The 19,518-nt window shown below is 32.9% G+C and overlaps 1 protein-coding gene across 5 annotated transcripts; it reads left to right on the forward strand.

Annotated features, from left to right (window-relative positions):
- Nucleotides 1-507: 507 nt before the first annotated feature.
- Nucleotides 508-19,223, forward strand: LOC148611078 (outer dynein arm-docking complex subunit 4-like). Of its 5 annotated transcripts, XM_088591191.1 has the most exons (11): nt 508-940; nt 1,690-1,821; nt 10,839-10,998; nt 11,636-11,691; nt 12,235-12,520; nt 14,606-15,118; nt 15,563-15,770; nt 16,559-16,645; nt 17,359-17,555; nt 18,005-18,073; nt 18,377-19,223. In XM_088591191.1, the coding sequence occupies exons 1-11, from the start codon at nt 824-826 to the stop codon at nt 18,511-18,513; spliced, it is 1,962 nt and encodes a 653-aa protein (XP_088447317.1). In that variant the 5' UTR covers nt 508-823; the 3' UTR covers nt 18,514-19,223. The 5 variants fall into 5 exon arrangements, with proteins under 5 accessions (XP_088447317.1, XP_088447318.1, XP_088447320.1 ...); XM_088591192.1 differs by lacking the exons at nt 508-940; nt 1,690-1,821 and adding an exon at nt 3,131-3,381; XM_088591194.1 differs by lacking the exons at nt 508-940; nt 1,690-1,821 and adding an exon at nt 5,280-5,414.
- The last annotated feature ends 295 nt before the right edge of the window (nt 19,224-19,518 follow it).

A 19,518-nucleotide genomic window follows, 5' to 3' on the forward strand; every position in this document is an offset into this window, starting at 1 on the left:
ATAACATACAGCTTAGTTTCTAATCGATCTACTAGTATCTATCTTTATTCTTTTAAAATATCTAATCTAAATTTTTGTTAAACATTGACAAAACAAACAACATGTACGTACCCTGTGTCAAATTCATGGTCCAGAGGTATTCTTGTTTAATACAATAAAACAGATCAATATTATAATAGATAACTTTCTTATTTTATTAATTTTGGCATGTTCTTCAGTAACTTAATAATACACCGTGGTTCAATAAATATTATAGAAAAGTAAAATATCATGCAACAGTCTCCAAGAAGGATTAAATCAGATTAAAATAATAAAATACAAATGTTCTTTCTTTTAATACCCAAATATTTAATAAACGAAATGTTAGTTATTGGAAGGCATCACGGTCATGCGGATTAGATCTCTGCAATTGGCTTAGCCTATCAGAACTGCAGTGATTCTGCAATGGAAATCGGCTTTTCAATCTCACTGGAAGGCAACGACGGTGTATTGATATCATGGCGACTGTGACTGACGATCTGTGAGTATTCTGTGTTTAAATAAGTGAATAAAGGGGTGTTTGTACAGTCGTCATATAGGGAATATTCATATTGTGAGCAAGAATTCTGAACAATTAAAAACTGCTAACATCTTAAACAAGGCGAAAGCGTTAACACTTCGACACTTCGGAATGATATATAATTTTAAGAAATTGAATGAACAGATAATAAGAAAACTGGACAGAAAGGGAGTCCTTTCACACTAAAAACAAACAAAAGTTATCCTGTATTCGCTCATAGCTTCAAGTGAGATTTTGTGTATCGCGTAATCTGAGGAGAATAAAATGTCAGCAAAATACTTAAACCGGAAGTCACAAGTTCTGAATGAAGTGTACCGTAAGGAGGGAGATGAGCAGTTGGAGAAAAGTAATTTAGAGGGAGCGATCCAGAAATACTCGGAGGTAAGCGTCGTATTGACGTAAACATTGATAATGGCGACGTGAATATGTGCAAAACTCTTTTCTAGTCGTACTACACCCAATGTAAGGACTGGTGGAATAATAACTGCTTTATGTCTTTATAACTTGGCTTTAATACCTGACAAAATATATTTTTTATGTGTTAAAATTCACATACTGTTCCACGAACAAAAATGTTTTTACAAATTTATTTCCCCAAAGCTGCAACATTTTAATGACGCGTTCGATATAAAAACTATTTCCATTCCTATTATGTAGTTCGTTTCGCGCTTGCTAGTTAATAATTTTAACTACAAGAATGTACAATACTTATTATTATAGCTTTCCTGTCTCGTCCTCCTCTATACATGAAAATATACAGTATTATTATATTTTAAAATACTACATGTATGATTTGGACAATTAGTAAATCGGATTATACTACCAGATATGCAGCGTTATTTGACTGGTGTACGAATTAATTAAGCTTGCATGATACATCTATCATTATGAAACACGATCTCGCATGAATAACATACAAAATTCACTTGTTATTGTTCTAATACAAATATATCATGCAGACATGTAAATCATGATACACAGGATTCACAGGTGGATCGTACGACTCAATATATATTTTTCAATGTCTATTTCGGTCTATGTGTATATGTGGTATGAACCACAGAGTGTTTCCCATTTCTTCAATGCATTTTTTTAAAAACATCTTACTTATTACATTTCATTTTGAATAGGCTCTCAGTCTTTACCCACGAGATCTAAAAGCTTTAGTTAACAGATCAAAATGTCATTTGGGGTCGAAAAATGTAAGGAAAGCAGTTGATGACATAGAAACAGCTTTGCATTTGAACAACTTATATAAAGAGGTGAGTGATTATTGTTATACGGCATATAAATATCGATTCTAAGCTTTGACATGACGATCACGACGGGTGTTATAAAATAGAAGGAAATGCTGGCTTGTTCACCAGTTTTTCTATGACATATATGTGCATTTTTTAATCATATTTTTTGTATGCCGTTTGATTTTGATTTCTGGTTTGCAAAAGTTCATTCTTCGAATTTTGTCCATATCAACCCCGTTTTTAGGATTTTTTTATAAAGTAAGCACACAACACTATATTGAAAAATGCCATTTTTTCTTTTAACTAAAACACATTACATGTAAATAAATAAATAAGATTAAAATAATACCTTTAAACAAAACTATTAGGTTGAACTACCGGTTTCCCGCACATAAGTCTGCGCTGAGGTCAAAGACCGCTCCTTTAAATGGCCAGAGTAAGTATTTATGGGTATTTGTGCCACCTAATGAATTCTGAGCATTAAGTAGAAGTCGCGATACTGCTTAGCTTATGCAATTTTATGAATGACATTTAAACAACTTCTTACATTATAAAATTTTCTTATTACAAAACCAACAGCAACTGTATATTTGAATAATGCTTCCAATTTTTGGACATGATATACGAAATAACCTGGTTTGTGGCGGTTTACAAAAAGTGTAAGCTGGCCCAGACCAGGCTATTGAGTATAACCTGTTCAAAATAACATTCCTTAAAATTTAATTTCTAATGTGTGAATGAACAAATATCAAAACGTTATTTCGTTTGAGATAATGCGGACCAGACGCGTCGACGTTTATGACCTCTTAGTACCAAGCCACATTATACAAAATAACCTGGTTTGCTCAAATAGAACAAACCAATCAGAAAGCTTATTGCAAATAGCATTTAATTATGAAATGTTGTATGCTACAAGTATGCAACTTCGGAATTTATGACTGTCTCACCACAGATGATCTTAGATCATTATTTTAAGAACCTTATATGTATTTGCGCCCACTAAGCGTGGACTGGTTCCCATATTTATCCGACAACATTTTCAAAGACGAAAGAAATTTGCTGGTGGCCTATTTGCACGTGTGAATATACTATTAAATGGCTTTTTGCAATATTTAAACTTTTATATATCTTTGATCAGTTATAAATAGGAATTTTTCAAAAGATTTAAAAGTACGGATAATAATCTATACCTTTTACCTATAGTGTCTAATTTTCCGTGAATAATCGTTTAATATTGAATATAATTACAGTGTTTATGAAACACCAAATTCCCGCCATTGTTGCTTTAAATGGGAAAGAATTATTGACAGTAGTTTTTGGAGCATGCCAAATGTCGATTGCAGTTCAACATAATGAACAGTTCTTCATTGTAATACCTGTATAATTTCGAAAATTAAAAACATTCAAAAGACCGGTCGTCCTCATATTTCAAATTGCAATACAAATATTATTTTAAATATACCGAGCCGATGATGTGATGAGTGATTGAGTACGGATTTCCTTACATTTATGTAGATTTTGATTCACTGTAGGAAGTTTATACTTGTGTCGTCTTTAATCAGGAATATGAGCTGGGAGTTTGTAAGTTATTAATTAGCAGAAATTGCATTGAAACAAAGGAGAGTTTTATCTATATTTTATTGCCATTGGAGTATTTAGGGTTTCCGAGGTTGCGGGCCCCTTTTTTGTTGGACAAATTTTGTGCAAAATTTAGGCAATAACAACGAAATTATAGCCTCAAAGCCTCCTTTCCAATGTATCTGGATTCGCGTTTGTACTATGGGTATAGACGTGAAATAAGGGCCCTTAGGTCTATTCCTTCCATTCCACTTTCTTAGTAGATGAGTTCAGACTTCTTGGACAAAAACGATGGTAATAGTATAAATACCATACTTCTTAGACATTAAGTCTAAATCGTATTCATCAATACATGTTGGACAACAATTGCCTGTTAATTGAAGAGAAAGGTTCCTGAAAGGGCTAGAATATCAATATCATTTGTAGATTTATCTGTTAAAAGAGCTCGTTTGTTGTGTATATATATGTTAATATAATTTTATTGTCGGTATCAGGGTATCGAAATATCTGATGTTTGATTATTGAAATGTTCAGCCTTCTCTTTGCTAGTTTTATGTATGATTTATCAACAGATTAGTACACGCATGATGTTTTTTTCACATATCAGGGACCATGGACAGGTTAAGTATTCCTTTAGATTTGTTTTTGTCCCGGCCTTTATACATGACACTTGGTATTTAATTATCCTATTCTGCAGTATTTTACCGTTTGAGTTTTGCTTGACTTATAACAACATTGCAAATCTAAACCTTCAGCAACAACAAAATAAACGAAACGATCAATTTTAAAAAGCAATATTTGTAAAACGTTTAAAGCCAATGTAAAATATTCATATTATATTTTCATGACAGACTTAGTAATACTGCGTGCATTATAGAAATTGTAAATGTTTATCAGTTTGCTAACCACACTTAAATCAGGCGTTAACACAAGTCAGATGAAAATACGTAGAAACTGGTTAGATGGGTATACTTCAGATAATCTATTGCAAGGATAATAATAACAGTTGAATACAATGTAGTACCAGTGTCCAGCATGTATGCTTAAAGTGTCGTCATGAAATCCAAGTCCCCCCCTGTTCTGGAGCGAACTTTGGAACAGACTTTGAGTCCAAGACGTCCGTTCACTGGATATAATATGTAATCTATATCTTTACGCCAAAGAGTTATTTATTCTGATTTAAAGTTTACTAAAATTATTAGTGCCACCTGGTAGATCCGCGTTATACTGCGATTCTGGCAAATAATTCAAGAAGAAATTCTCCTTTCTGCAACCGATGATATCGTGTGTGACCCAGTGTGTGAACCGATTGTGTTGAAATAACAGAATAAAACATAGAAAACAGCGCACTTTTTTAGAACAAACTGATTTATTCGAACTGAACAATTTTTCCTATATCGAATCATGACTACACTACATATAATTAATATAGTAATTTTGATAATTAACTCTGCATGAAGAAAATTTAGGATTACATTACATTTTAATTAAAATTTAAGGCTAAATGATATTTTAAGTAACTAGACACTATAGATCATATGTTCCCATGAAATATTCTCAAGTATAACTTTGAATACAGAAACCATTTTAAATTCGACATAGTTCTTTGAATGGATGCAACGAAGTACAAATTAATCTGTGTATGTGGCCACTGTTTAATTTCAGATTTTCCATGCAATGATGTGGGGGATTGGTGGAGTACTCTTTCCTTTTCTTTATATTGAAAAGATCACGAATTACTTACAAATTAAACACGTACTTTTAAAAAGATTTTATATGATGCGATCATTAATACATTCAATATTGGACTCAGTTATTGCTTCTGTTTTTTATAGTTATAATTGATCTAAAATGAATGCAAATGGAAAGTCGGTAAATATCAGCATGATATTATGTAACACAAATCGTGATATGAGCCTAAATTAAATATACTTTTATTATAAAGTGCGTTACTGAAAGAATCTATATTAATTAAGTATTCACTGGTCATTCATGCAAGGACTCTCATGGAAATAATATACACTTAATAAGAGCAGGTATGTTCTTTACAAAAATTACATAACAATCTAAAATGCATTTGGTGTTTGATGTACTTTTGATTGTCGGATCTTGTTGTTTTCCATTTCTATGCGACTTTTTTCTTACTGGGTGGTGAATGAATATTAAATATCCGCGACAATTTTCCCGCCATATCTGAATTCCCGAGCTATCTAGTTAACATTTCCCCTCTAATATATATGGGAGCAATCATTTTCTTCCGGATCCAAGTGTGTTTTCGGATCCCACTTCTGACATGCAAACTGTACTAATTTCACTCCGTATTAGACCCGTGAGAGTAGTTATGGACATGAAAGAGCCATCATCATCATTTGTTTTAGATGATCGGTTTTTAACAGTACAAATGTCCCTTTCATTTTCTGTATTATACACATGTACCAGCATATTGTGTCTAAATTTAGTAGTCACTATTCTGGCTGTTTAATACAACATTGTTGCCTAAGAGCCCTGGCGTTTCGTACGCTGCATGAAAAAGTATTATTTCTGATATCCAGATCTTATTCAGAAACATAATGTTTCTGACTAAAATATTTTAGACAATGGATCTTCATCATTTCATTAATGTATCTTCTGTAGAGCTGTATTTGACCACTGACTTTTCTAACTATGCCCTGTGGTAATTTAATGCTGCCTGTTTGTTGTAGAGTTATTTTTGACCACTCTTTTTTGTAATTATGCCCAGTGGTAATTTAATGCTGTTTTTGATCACTCTTTTTTTTTGTAACTATGCCATGTGGTAATTTAATGCTGCCTGTTTGCTGTAGAGTTGTCTTTGACTGCTGACTTTTCTAACTATGCCCTGTGGTAATTTAATTCTGCCTGTTTGCTGTAGTGCTGTTTTTGAGCACTCTTTTTTGTAACTATGCCCTGTGGTAATTTAATGCTGCCTGTTTGCTGTAGAGCTTTTTTTAACCAGTCTAATTTTGTAACTATGCCCTATGGTAATTTAATTCTGCCTGTTTGCTGTAGTGCTGTTTTTGAGCACTCTTTTTTGTAACTATGCCCTATGGTAATTTAATGCTGCCTGTTTGCTGTAGTGCTGTTTTTGAGCACTCTTTTTTGTAACTATGCCCTATGGTAATTTAATGCTGCCTGTTTGCTGTAGAGTTGTTTTTGACCACTCTTTTTTTCTAAGTATGCCCTGTGGTAATTTAATGCTCCCTGTTCGCTGTAGAGCTTTTTTTAACCAGTCTAATTTTGTAACTATGCCCTATGGTAATTTAATGCTGCATGTTTGTAAATGCAATATACCAGAGTGAGTTCACCAAAATGGAGGAAAATTGTACTAACTCAGGAATATCGCGGTGATGAAAAGATTCCATTTTTCCAGTTTTTGCCTTGATATTCCCATTTGTTATACGGACTTCCTCTTTTGACCATTTCTTTTTTACTATTACCTAGAGTTTATCAGTCCGGTTATTTTGTTATTACACTTTATTTGTCAAACCGGATCAAACGAGCCAGATATTCAGAGTTTAGAAAAAAAACCTTGTAGGCTGTTAACCAGCTCAACTTTAACTACTTTGCCCTTTTGCTGATAAAATGAAAAACAATATTAGTAAATAAACGGTTTTCGAAAGTAATGATTTCCGATGTGAAATCAGAATTCGATTATGCTCTCTTTTGAAGCAAAGATGTTTTGAAATTCATTAAGTTTCTTGTTATTGAATTCTTTTTCTTTCCTTGTTCTATACGCATATTACAATCCTTTCACAAAATCCATTTGTGTTTTAAAAGCTGTATCAAAATCCCACTGATTTAAAACTCAAACCTACTGAAGTGAAATACTTAGTTTGTATTCGCTTAATAATGTATTTTAATTACCAGTCATGAAAATTATAAGTGTTTAAATATTAGAAACTTAATACATATATTTTCAGTAGGAACTTAGGGATATTCCTTTGTTAAAGTGCTCTCTCATTATTTTCGTGATTTCTATTTTTGATGCAAATTGAATTTCAAGATTTTCAGAATCAATGGAACATTCGGTCAATATAAAGTTACTTCCGGTAGCATCACTAAGAGATCTGCTCAGACTTTCACCTTTCACAAACAACGTCAATCATAATTCGTTATGAGCTTCGCGTTGGTCCATTACAACAAAAGTTAGTGATATATAAGACCTTCATTGGCTTTTAAAGTAAATTATCTATAAATTCATCACTTATGGTTCATTTTCACTCTTCCTTTTTATAAAATGTATAGTCAAATAACGGTTTGTATAGTAGACTGCTATAAAAATCCTTCAGTTAAATAACAATTTGTTATTTCACGAACATGAACAAACACAATAGTTCCCGAGGGGTTTTCATCAAGTAATGAATGGCTTTAACATATATGTTAATTTATTTACATAATTCTTCATATTTTGCAAAAATAACATAATTCTTAATTTTGAGATAAATCACTCGTGACTTTTTTTAGTATTTACTAAATCCAAACAAGTATTAGTGTGAAATTAAAACGGAAGTCAACCCAAATTATTTCAAATCTTTTCCGGTTGATTTTTTTGGGGGGGGATGCAGGGTGTTGTCTACCTTAAATGATTTTGACCCAATTCGGTTCAATCTCGCACAGAAACGAAAAGTCAATTACATCAGTAGATTTAACATGTTATTTTTCATAAAAAAAATTACAGAGTTCCAAATACAGACTTAAAACAAACTTATTAATGTTAACTTTATAGTGGTGAATCGCATTGTATTGTAAAACCATTCATATTTGGACCACATTCCGTTATTTTCTTTATTGACTTTTTGAATAGTCTTTTATGGACTCGGTTGATTCAGAGAAGTCATTTACAAACTTCACTGTTCGATATCGACGTCATGCTGATTGTGATACCATTGACAAAAGTTTCAAAATCATTTAGTATACTACTTCAATAAGTAAACAAGCCAGAATCAATATATCTATTGAAAGTTTCCTTGTGTACCTTATCTTACTGTATTGAAATGCGATTAAAATATATACATTTTGTACTGCGAGAGTCTATTTTCTGATTTTGTAAATAAATCTAGATTTAAGATGGGATTATAGGGATTTAAACATTGAGAACGTACAGGAATAGTACCCTGGATTCTTATATTAAGAGGTTTATGTGTTAAGAGATTAGTTCTTGATCGGTTCTTATTCCATTTATCATGAAAATCTGTTCAATATTTACAATTTTGACTTAAATATTAACTTATTGTAAGTAAGGTAAGTGATCTTATGTATTCATTTTTATATAGTTTTGCAAGGAATTCCGGCGATACATGTATCTGTCTTCTATGTATGGCAAGGAATTCCGGCGATACATGTATCTGTCTTCTATGTATGGTAAAGAAATAGGGGATCCTTTAAAATATCGTTTTAAAAAAATCTGTTATTTGTGTTCAGGAACGAATGCAATTATTTGATGCAAGCATATAACCATAAAAATCGTTGTGCAATAAACTGTTAAAAATGATTTTGGAGTTAATGCATTAGTGAAAGTAACTGGTTGTTCACTCGTTGATATATTTAACTAATATAGTAAGTTCCCCTTATTGTTCTAACAACAAAAATGGAACAGTATTTAACATGTCAGATGAATTAGGCGAAATTAACGTCAAATATAACACATAAAAATCTGTTTTTGGGAAAAAAACGCAGAGAAAGATGTGGAATATTTTCCCCATCATTTCTTTCTTATACAATTTTATGGCACTCATTGGACTCCCGTTGTTAACCATGCTGAAACATTTTGAAAATTAAATCTTCTGGTTCAACACTACACTGCAGTCTTTAAATAAGATCACGGTCTATTATTGTTATATTTTGTTTTTATTAGTTTTGTTTGTTTGTTTGTTTTTATCTTTGGTTTGTTTCGGTTTTGTTCATTTATTATGGGGTGGTACTTATGTGTTTGGTATAAACATAAAACAAACTTGCACTTCAGAACTTCCCTTGTCCAGAAAGACTAACATTATTCACGGTTTTTTTATTACCAGGTTGTCCAAAATATTGCAAAAATTAAAATTGAACTCATTATGTGAATTGGTCGTTTTTTGTTTTTTTGTTTTTTTGTTTTTTTTTTTTCGTTAAACGATTATTTAAGAATTTCTTAAAAACGAGTGACCACTCTTGTTTTGATATTGTTTAATCAGATCATTAAAAAATAGTGTAAAAGTATACTAGAAAAGATCAAACTGCATTTCTTTCAAGTTGACTTAGTGTGTGAGCGATACCGAGAAACAAGTTAATAATGTTGAATGGCCGGAAAGGAGATCGTAAACCAGATAAGTAAAGAGTCACTCCATATTTTGGATCATAATAAACAAATTACATAAGTTTTGCATTACTGACATAAAAGTATTAGATAAAATGTCATTTTAAAACGCACTGAAACTAAACATAATTTTAAATCTCCGCATAAGTACTTTTCCAGTACCAAATTACCTACAATGGAATTTTGACAGGTACATGTATGCAATGGAGAACTCTATTCACGACTTTTGGCTAGGTTCCTGATAGGTACATAAAACACTTCGTAAATCACCGTAACAGGTGGCCTATATATTTATTTACTGTTTTCATAAGCACAACCTGTGGTTGACAGTGGTTTCTAATGTACAGTGATCAAATACAGAAGAAAGCAATTAGAAAGATATAAAGAGTTTTATGCTAACGTCAAACGTTTACTTAACAACCTATTTTAAACGAATTTTAAACCATTAAAAAGTATATAAGTGAATTATGAGATAAATGCATTTTACTTGTAATTAGATAATCTACAAGATTAGTAAAATATGAAATGTTTTCAATTCAACAAAAGGGTATGATGAAGGTTGAAGGCCATATAATCCTAATTAAAGTGGTACTTTATGAATATTGGTACCATAAGACGATGACATTTTATTCAATTATTTTCATGCAATTGATTGAACTGACAAAAAATCATTAACTTTTATATACATGTATTCATTTACCCGGCTTTATACTCACTTTCATTGGAACTTGGCATGATTTACATATACAGTCATGAGCAAAATTTCACCCAAATCCCAAGCTCAATACAATTTCCGCTAGGCGTTATTGATGGAAAGCAAATTGACATAGGCTTACGAGTTTCGAAAAAAAATATGGTACATAACTTATATGTCTTTTGACTTGATATGTCAAACAATAGCTGACCGTGACAATTTAGTATCAACTTTGCAGAAGCTTTACAAGCTTCCATGACCGTAACTGAAGTAAGTTTGTATAGAGAATGGATGAAAAGATGATGTCTAGACGGACCAACGCAAGTATTGATGCATTATAGGGGTTTCAATGCGTTAGGACATGGCACAAACTCGTTTTAATTGTATTCGAGTAAATATAGTACAAACGAATAATTAATATCTTTAATGTAATAAGAATAACGTCACTATTTTCAGGCATTACTGCAGAAAGCAGATATCCTGTACCAGACACAGGATTATGACTTGGCCTATATATACTACAACAGAGGACACAAGGTTTACCCTAGGAACAAAGCATTTATAGAAGGCATGAAGAAATCAGAACATGAAATTAATAAGTTGAAGAAGGGCAAAGGTATTTAGAAAAGTAACACGTTAAACGGACGGGTTTAGAAATGTTTATAATAGGGGTCCCAGTCTATCATTTGCTCATTTTTGTCAAAATATTGCACAAGTTAAGAAAGTTTTCGAACAATCGTCGAACCTTCCAACATTGATCCGCAACAAGTGAATAGACATAGGACACAGTTGGTGCTGGAACGATCAGAACGATGAAAAGAAAACGTAATCTATATGTATTTAAAAAGTGGCTCACACGATTTTAAATAGATAACCTTATTTCAAGAATAAGTGCGCCAAGAATAAGTGATGCACGTTTGTTTCTCGATAGCTTGTGTCATCAATATATGATAAAAAGACATTTCGGTTTGGTATCATTAAAAAAATTAAAAAACAATATTGATTATTTAACATTATTAACTCAGACGTGGGTTTCATAAGAAATCTCAAGTAGAAATTTTCCCCTAATCTTAAATTTCAGTGATTTGATTGGTCGAAATTTGAGTTGAGGAAAGATTTTAGGAAAATCTCAATTTAAGATTCTTTATGAAACCGGGTCTTGCTGTATTATTTTTATTTGTATTATATTCGCAAACGAGCATGTGTAGTAAAACTAAAAACTAATACATAAATGATTGTTCTTTGTTTTCAAGGAAAGCGACAGAAACTGACTCCTGCAGGAGACCTTACATATCTGATACATAAAGTGGTAGGTATAACATTAATCTCTTGCCGTTCCCGACGCATGCTAATAAGTCAGAAAAGTTACTCTGTTGTTGTTTCTAGTGCAAGCTTATTACAATCCACACTAAGGCAGATTGATTAACGATTATGGCAATGAAAAAGAATGGTGATTTGTTTCGAAACTGGTATCAACCTCTTTCAAAATGATATAAAGGAATAAATGTATCACATTACAGAGCTCCAACAGTTATAATATGGGCAATTCAAAACTGAGACGCGTCAATATCCAGTTTATACATAAAATCACACAGTATTCATAAAGCTTAAAAACTAAATTATTGACTTATTGTATTTTATTTTCCCCATGAATATAACTTGTTTTTGAGCTTTAAAACTGAACACATTGTCGTCGATAGTGAGTTGATTTCCATAAGATGTGCACAATAGTGAACTTTCTAAAATGTTTGAAGAACAAAAGTTGTCTGATGAAAGCCATACTGCAAAAAGTAATAAGGTAGAAAGATAAAGTGGATCTGCCTGGACTCATACTACAATTTCTTGTTTGTAGCCCGATCCAAAGCCATTCAAATTCCAACATGTGCAAGACAGAAAAGTCAAACAACTTCCAAGTGCAACCTTTAACCAAAGACCATTATGTCAGCTGATAAGAATCCACAAGACGCCAGCAATCAGTTTGATTAAAGCCGTATCCGTTCCCGATCTAAATGATATTTCTGATGACGAAGGTATGCAAGAGAAGAGACCGGAGAGCCGATTGGTAAAATCAACGATCGGAGAATTTTATGACGACAAAAAGTACCTCGAAAAACTTGCCAGTAAAAGCACGGCAACTCGTAAGTATTCAATAAATCATGTCAATAAAAGCACAACTTTTTCGTAATATTAATAAATTTTGCCAGTAAAGCATGGCATTAGTGAGAACTAAAAAACATTGCAAGGAAAAGCACGGCCTGTCTTAAGTATTCATAAACTGTGTGACGCCTCCGAATCAACGTCTGATATTGGAAACTCATTTAGACCCTAAGAAAAAAAGGTAAGAATCTTGCAAGTCGGAAAAACGTTTTCTCATTTATAAGATACGGAATTAATATTTTAGTTCGGGTGGTTTCCTTATCCCAACCGGGAGGAGGGGGTAGATAAAACATGCGACGTTATCAAAACGACGTTTGATTCCAAAAATTTCCAGAAATTTTTGAAAGGCCTGTCTGCAGGTATCAGTAATAGAGAAAACTCTGCTGTTGAGAGGAGTTTGAAACTGTTAAAGAGTAATCAAGGGAACCAAGGTTATAGCGGCAATCAAAAGAATGTAATCCAGGGACAAAGACCAGACATGGAAAACAGACATACACAACAAAAGAACATAAAGCAACTAAAATCACACATACAAAGCAACAAAAGTAAATGAGCAACTCGGACTCCACCAAAAACTGGGAGCATGGACCAGGTGCACCGGTAGGGTTAAACTAATGTAACTTACTTCGGACGTTATCCAATTCATGCAGCCAGCTTACGTTCTTTGGCTCAAAGTCTTCAAGCATCATGATTTGCAATATTAAACTGTGTTTTTAAGGCATTCCTGTAGTAAATAATTATTTTTCTCCTAAATTTCATCAAAATCTCTTCAGAGGTCTTTGCAAACAGGCAATAGTTATGTACAATGCTTTTCATTTGAGCCGAGAAATGGACATTGCCATAGACGGATCCAAAGATAACAAGTGGCCCGCCCCTTACGAATGGTCAAATTTTGAAATTGTTAAAATTTGCAGATAATAGATTTGCTGGCTATATATGCTCATATTTGCACCCCCTCCCAAATAAAAAAATGTCCAACAAAATGAAGTTCCAATTTCCAGTTATCTCCCTGGAATTGCCACTGATTAAACGAAGATGAATTAATTCCCTTTTAAAAGTCTCTGAATCTGCCACTCGTTGCATAGATAGCAATTTATTAATTTCTCCCAATACATAATATAATTGTACTTATTGTTTCCTCCATCTCGTTGGTTCGACACACACTAAAGGTAATTATGTAACTGAAGAAAATACAAGATGTGTCGATTCTATAAAACCCAGTATTATCTTTTTGCATATGAATGAATACAACACTGAACTTTTACTTGGATATTCAAATTGAAACATAAGAAGTTTTTTAACCTAGCTTTAATCGATCTTTTATTATTGTTCAAATTAAAACATTTACACAAAATGATTTGTGAATTCCTGTATACCAGCTCGAACAAATAAAGCAAACGCCAAAACAAAAAAAGAAAAGACTGCTGATAAAATAGAAGAGGAAAAAGATGACGAAGCCACAGTGACCGATGAAAATAAAGACGGAAACAACAAAAACGACACAAAAGACGATGATATAGAAAACGCAGGAGAGGCATCACTGACACCAATTCCAAGAATCAATGTAGAGTTTGACGAAACGTCAAGGCAAGAGGGGAAAACAACACAAAATACAAAAATTGGCGATGATGGTACTTCCGTGCATGAAGTTTTTGTGTTTTGCATTTAATATTGTGAACCTGCTACTATTTTAATAATTAACAGTTTTGTATCATTAATGTGACTGTACCACCATAGAAATCATAAGCACAATACCATCCTGATCTGTTTTCATATTTTGATCTGTAAAACGTTGAGTTTTACTTGATGTTTGAGTGAGCTAACTTTCGTTTGTCCTTTTTTGTGTGTTTAACGTGTGCTTTTGTGTTTTTCAGCTTTTGTTTAAGCAATGATGTATTGTTATTTTAAGCAAGAAATACCAATTATTGCCAGATGCAGTCGATTTTGAATTTACACATATACTAAGAAACTAAATCACAAAATGATATAACTTTAAATACCATTAGCAGCATGAAAATAAAACATTCGTACCAGATTTTAACAACTGATATTTTTTTTCATTGCAGCTCCAGTTTGGGGAACGCCATTGGAAGCGATTGCTAACAACGCTTTGAGCTTCTTATTTGATCGTGTTTCCTACTGGGATCGACTCGGACCTTTACCGCCTCCGCCTACGATTAGAAAATCGAAATCAAACAAAAAATTATCAGCCAGTACAATGTCTCTAAATTCATCTTTTTCGACAAGAACTGTTGACACGTCAACCTCAAAGGTAACTGCTGACTCTTCGTATTATTTTGTGGAGAAAAAACGTGCACCGACTTTCAAACATCGAAGTTCAAAGGAACATGTCAAACTTGAACCTAATAAATTAAATTTCAATTTCACATCAGTGGCACTTTCAAGAAGAGAAAGTAGAAGACTGTCTAGAATTCCTGAGGAACGTCGTTTCGTCCTTCCAGATTCAGAAACGGAGAGTTTCAATGAACTGACCCCTTCTGGATTCGGGGAAACCCCTGAAAGTGCAGGACAGACAGTAACCGATTATATCAAAAAAGAAATCGAAAACATCAATGAAGGTAAGGGCGTGGTCAAAAGATTACATAGAAAAAATGAATCTGTGGATTGTGCCAGAGACAACAACTTTACCAAAATAAAAAAAACAACTAAGGCGGTCTATACTCCTTCAGTGTACGAAAAGGTATTTCCCTTGCGCCTTATCTACATATTGTAAAACAACGTCTAAGGCAGTCTATGGCCTTCAATGTACGATGAGATATTTACCACGCTCCTTAAACCTTTAAAAATCATATGAAGAGGTCTGACTGAAAATTTGAGTAATAATAATTTTAAACCGCGTTAGCAATAAACTAAGCGATCGATCTTGTATTACCAAATTGATTGATAAAAATAGTTTACAGAGCAAGTAAATCTTAAGCATTCATTGACAATTTCACAGTAATTTTCTGTGTTTTTGCTGTAATCAAAGTGCAAAATATGCATAATTTTGAAATTATTACCAGGTTACAAAATGGGTTGGATACAGGAAACAATAGGAAGTTGTGATTCTTGCCTGCGATTATTGGAGAAATATTCTGAGGAAGACGTACCAGAGAAACATGAGATGACGGCAGTAATACACAGTTATAGAGGTAACTGTGCTGTACAGACCCGAAAGTTTGACGAGGCACTCAGACATCATAATGTTGACCTTTCCTTAGGGGACAAATTGTAAGTTTTTACATGATAGTAACTGCAGTAAAACATTGTCTAAACCGAGTCCTTTATAAACCTGAAATCTGTTTAAATCAGGCTTCTTCTGTGGTCTCTTTATGTCCTGAAATCTGTTTAAATCAGACTTCTTCTGGTGTCTCTTTATGTCCTGAAATGTGTTTAAATCAGACTTCTTCTGGTGTCTCTTTATGTCCTGAAATCTGTTTAAATCAGGCTTCTTCTGTGGTCTCTTTATGTCCTGAAATCTGTTTAAATTAGACATGTTCTAGTGTCTCCTTATGTCCTGAAATCTGTTTAATATCAGACATCTTCTGGTTGAATTTTGAATATTGTAAACCGAGCACCAGTCGAAGCTCAACACACGTTAATCTTCAGGCGCGTAGCTGCCGTTAGGCAAAAAAGCTTTCGCCTGCACTTAATTTTGCCAATATTTTTTTTTTTTTTTTTTTTTTGGTTTTTTGTTTTTTTTTAGATAAAATACATCCAGGAGTGGCATAAATGATGCTCTAAAACGCTTTCTCCACGGAACTTTCGGGGGGACCCTGGACCTACACTTTAATTTGGCCTCAGCTACGCTTCTGATCTTATAGGTTTTACTGCTTGTATATGTTTTCATTTTTGCGTTTTTTTTTCCTGTTATATCGCCATAGAATACAGTTAATGATCCGTTATAATAGTTAATCAAATAAACATGTGAATCGTTTAATCATTGTATTCCAATCCACAAGACAAGTATTTTACAATTAAATACTCAAAAGAGTAAGAAAAACAACGTTCTATTACAGAAACAGTAGATCTTGTAGATTCCGAGCTTTAGGTAACATCGGCAGAGTTTACATGTTACAAGGGAAACATCAAAAGGCTCTTGAAACGTAAGTAATAAAAAAACAACAACCAAACTAAATAATAATAAACGAAAAATAAAGTCTCCATAGGGCGAAGTGTTGCCTTTTGCATTTTCAGAAAAAAAATGTTGTTCTAGTAACTCATTTTTCATCTGCTAATGGTAAATGTTTTGACAGACATACTGGATTTGTTTGTAAACTTAGAATTTTATTGAGATTTTTGAAAATGACAAAATGTTAATATCCTACATGCTCGGCATTCGTTATTGACTGTTCACGACGATAGTTAGTGTGACGTCACGGGACTAAAGATGAGAAATGACTAGAGACCTACCAGCGAGTTTTGAATTGGAGTCGATGAAAAATTTGGAACCCACAAATTTAGAGTTGACTCTGAAAATTACATGTCAACCTTGTGGTACATCGCTTGATTACAATGGATTTAGCTCGAACGATTTATTTTACTTTTACAACCAATATTAATGTGTTTTTTGATCAAACTATTTTTTAATTTCATTTTGTCTTTGTGCTTTGGAAGCCTTGTATACCTCCGCCGACTCCGACTCGGCGCCAACTGATCGAATTATTATACTTTTAAATTTTGTAAACATATTTTCTTTAAATTGCGAAATTTTAAATCATTCGTTTTTCATTAGATACTCTGGAAAACAATTTGATAACTTTGCTTTAATGACAATCTTCCAAACTAAATCATAACTAAATCGGATTGTTGTATACAGGTTGACAATGAAGGCTCCGCTGTGCAAGACAGCAAAGGAATCGGCATCACTATTCCACGAGATCGGAAACTGCTTCCTAGCATTGTCCCATTTCCTGTATGCTAAAGATGCAGCACGGAAATCTTTGCAGTGTTCCGAAGAGTGTGGGGACAAGCGGCTTCAGCTACAAGCATGTGTCCTGATTGGTCTTGCCGATGGTTGGTTTCTTTTCAATATTTTCATCGCAACGGGGCTTTATCAGAATAACATGTATTGTTTATCTTAAACTCATACTATATTTTTACATTTTTTCTAAACAATCAATGCAAACCAAATATAATATTTTACTGAATAATCTTATCGAGGTTTTCAAGGATGAAATATTTGAAAAGTTCACGAGACTCAAAAAGTATTTATTTATTGTTGAAAAACAGCGTAATGGTACGGTGTAAATGGAAAATTCAAATCATAAATATTTTAAGTCCCAAAAAAATTGAAAAAGAGGACAGAAACGAATGACAAATCGAAGTACACAAATATTAATTTAAAGTTTCATGCATCTGCGTCCTGGACTTCTGCAAATCATTGTGCTTTTACGAAAACAATCACGAGTGGCTTCATTTGCTACACAAAGATCTATTAAACCATTTTTTTTTTTAATTTTCAGTAAATATGAAGAAATACAAAGATGCCCATAAGTCTTTTGAGGAAGGTCTGACACATGCACAAGCTTTAGGTAAATATTTTGATTTGTACATATAAAAGGACAAAACTATATGAAAGCATTAGCCTTAAAATACAAGAATGTTTTATCTAATCATTGTTTTACTTGCCAATAGAGGTACATACCAATACCTTATAGTAGTCTAAGAAAGAGATCAGTGGCGGAACAGTAGGGTTAGAGACATGAATTTTTTGACTTATATTTACTGCAAACAGCTTATATAAGTCTATATATATACATGTCATACCAAAATTACATATGTAACATCCATTATCGTAACATTTAACGAAATTAATTATGTTTTGTCTTTTCTAGGTGATAAGAAGGCTGAAGAAGCTATGGAGCAAGCATTGGTGGACGTCAACAAGAAAATAGCCCATAAACTGAAAACAAAAACTATCCACAAACGGACCGACGAACTTAATCAACAAGCACTTATTCAAGCAGTCTGAACAACGATTCATTTTCAATTAAATGTGGAAATATTTCAATATACCGATGAATATAAGTATTACACTAGTTATCATCCTCACAGCATGGTTCCTTTGGTTGCTTTAACTTTGGGATACATGCACAGAAGCGCCGGCGTTTTCTATACTTCATCATCAGTTATTCTGAATTCTTTAAGATAAAACTGACTTGAAACGAGTGTTCATTATGAATACTCATATTAGTCAAATGAAAAACTGAAATGCCTGATATCGAAAACCAGTATTTTTCTGTATTATATGTGTGCTCTCATTTATTGTCAAATTTTAATTTTCAGGAAGATTTTGAACACCATTCACAATCAAACAAATGGTTTAATTACGAAGTCAGATTCTCGCGTGCAATGTGTTCAACAAAACTCATGCATTTTTGTGTTTTCTGAATATTTATTCCTACACATGTATAAGTTCCCATCAAACATGTGTAATACAGAGAAACCTATATAAACTGTTAAACAGTAGGAAGTGATACGACAGTTACCCGGTTTATAAAGGGGTGTTGAGTGTAGACGGCTTCTGCAATAGCTGTATATGAATTGGTTTGAAAATGTTAATACTGCACACTTTGTGACATTTTTTCTCACTGTCTGTTTGTGTTTTACCAAAGTTACATTTATTATTCTGTTGTTACTTGTTATTTTTCATAAGAATAATAAAATTTATTCAACCATTCATTAATTGTATTTGTTGTTATGCAGAGATTTTAGGGTCCGTGCAGAATGAACTTCACCTCTACTTACAAAAAGCACGAACTGTGCAACTCTAAATATGTCTTGTTCCCATTTCGCCTAAGCTGCCCATTACGGTAGATAAAATTATTCCCATTTCTCTTAGTAAAATTTGTAGTGAACTAAGGCGAAAAAGGAACTTGTGTAAACATATAATTAAGTGGTAGTTTGTGCTTTTATAGCAATTAAACCTTATATACACATATAACAAGAACAGATATGTAGATCTCAGTATTATTAT

This window comes from Perna viridis, chromosome 7, assembly GCF_037379345.1.
Source record: "Perna viridis isolate PV_CMFRI_1.1 ecotype Kerala chromosome 7, ASM3737934v1, whole genome shotgun sequence".
Classification (NCBI taxonomy): Eukaryota; Metazoa; Mollusca; class Bivalvia; order Mytilida; family Mytilidae; genus Perna; species Perna viridis.

Excerpts from the sequence above, each read along its gene's own strand:
- LOC148611078 (XM_088591191.1), top strand. The coding sequence starts at position 824 with ATGTCAGCAAAATACTTAAACCGGAAGTCACAAGTTCTGAATGAAGTG. Across the intron at positions 16,646-17,358 it reads CATCAAAAGGCTCTTGAAAC|GTTGACAATGAAGGCTCCGC; the intron begins GTAAGTAATAAA and ends TGTTGTATACAG. Across the intron at positions 18,074-18,376 it reads GACACATGCACAAGCTTTAG|GTGATAAGAAGGCTGAAGAA; the intron begins GTAAATATTTTG and ends TGTCTTTTCTAG.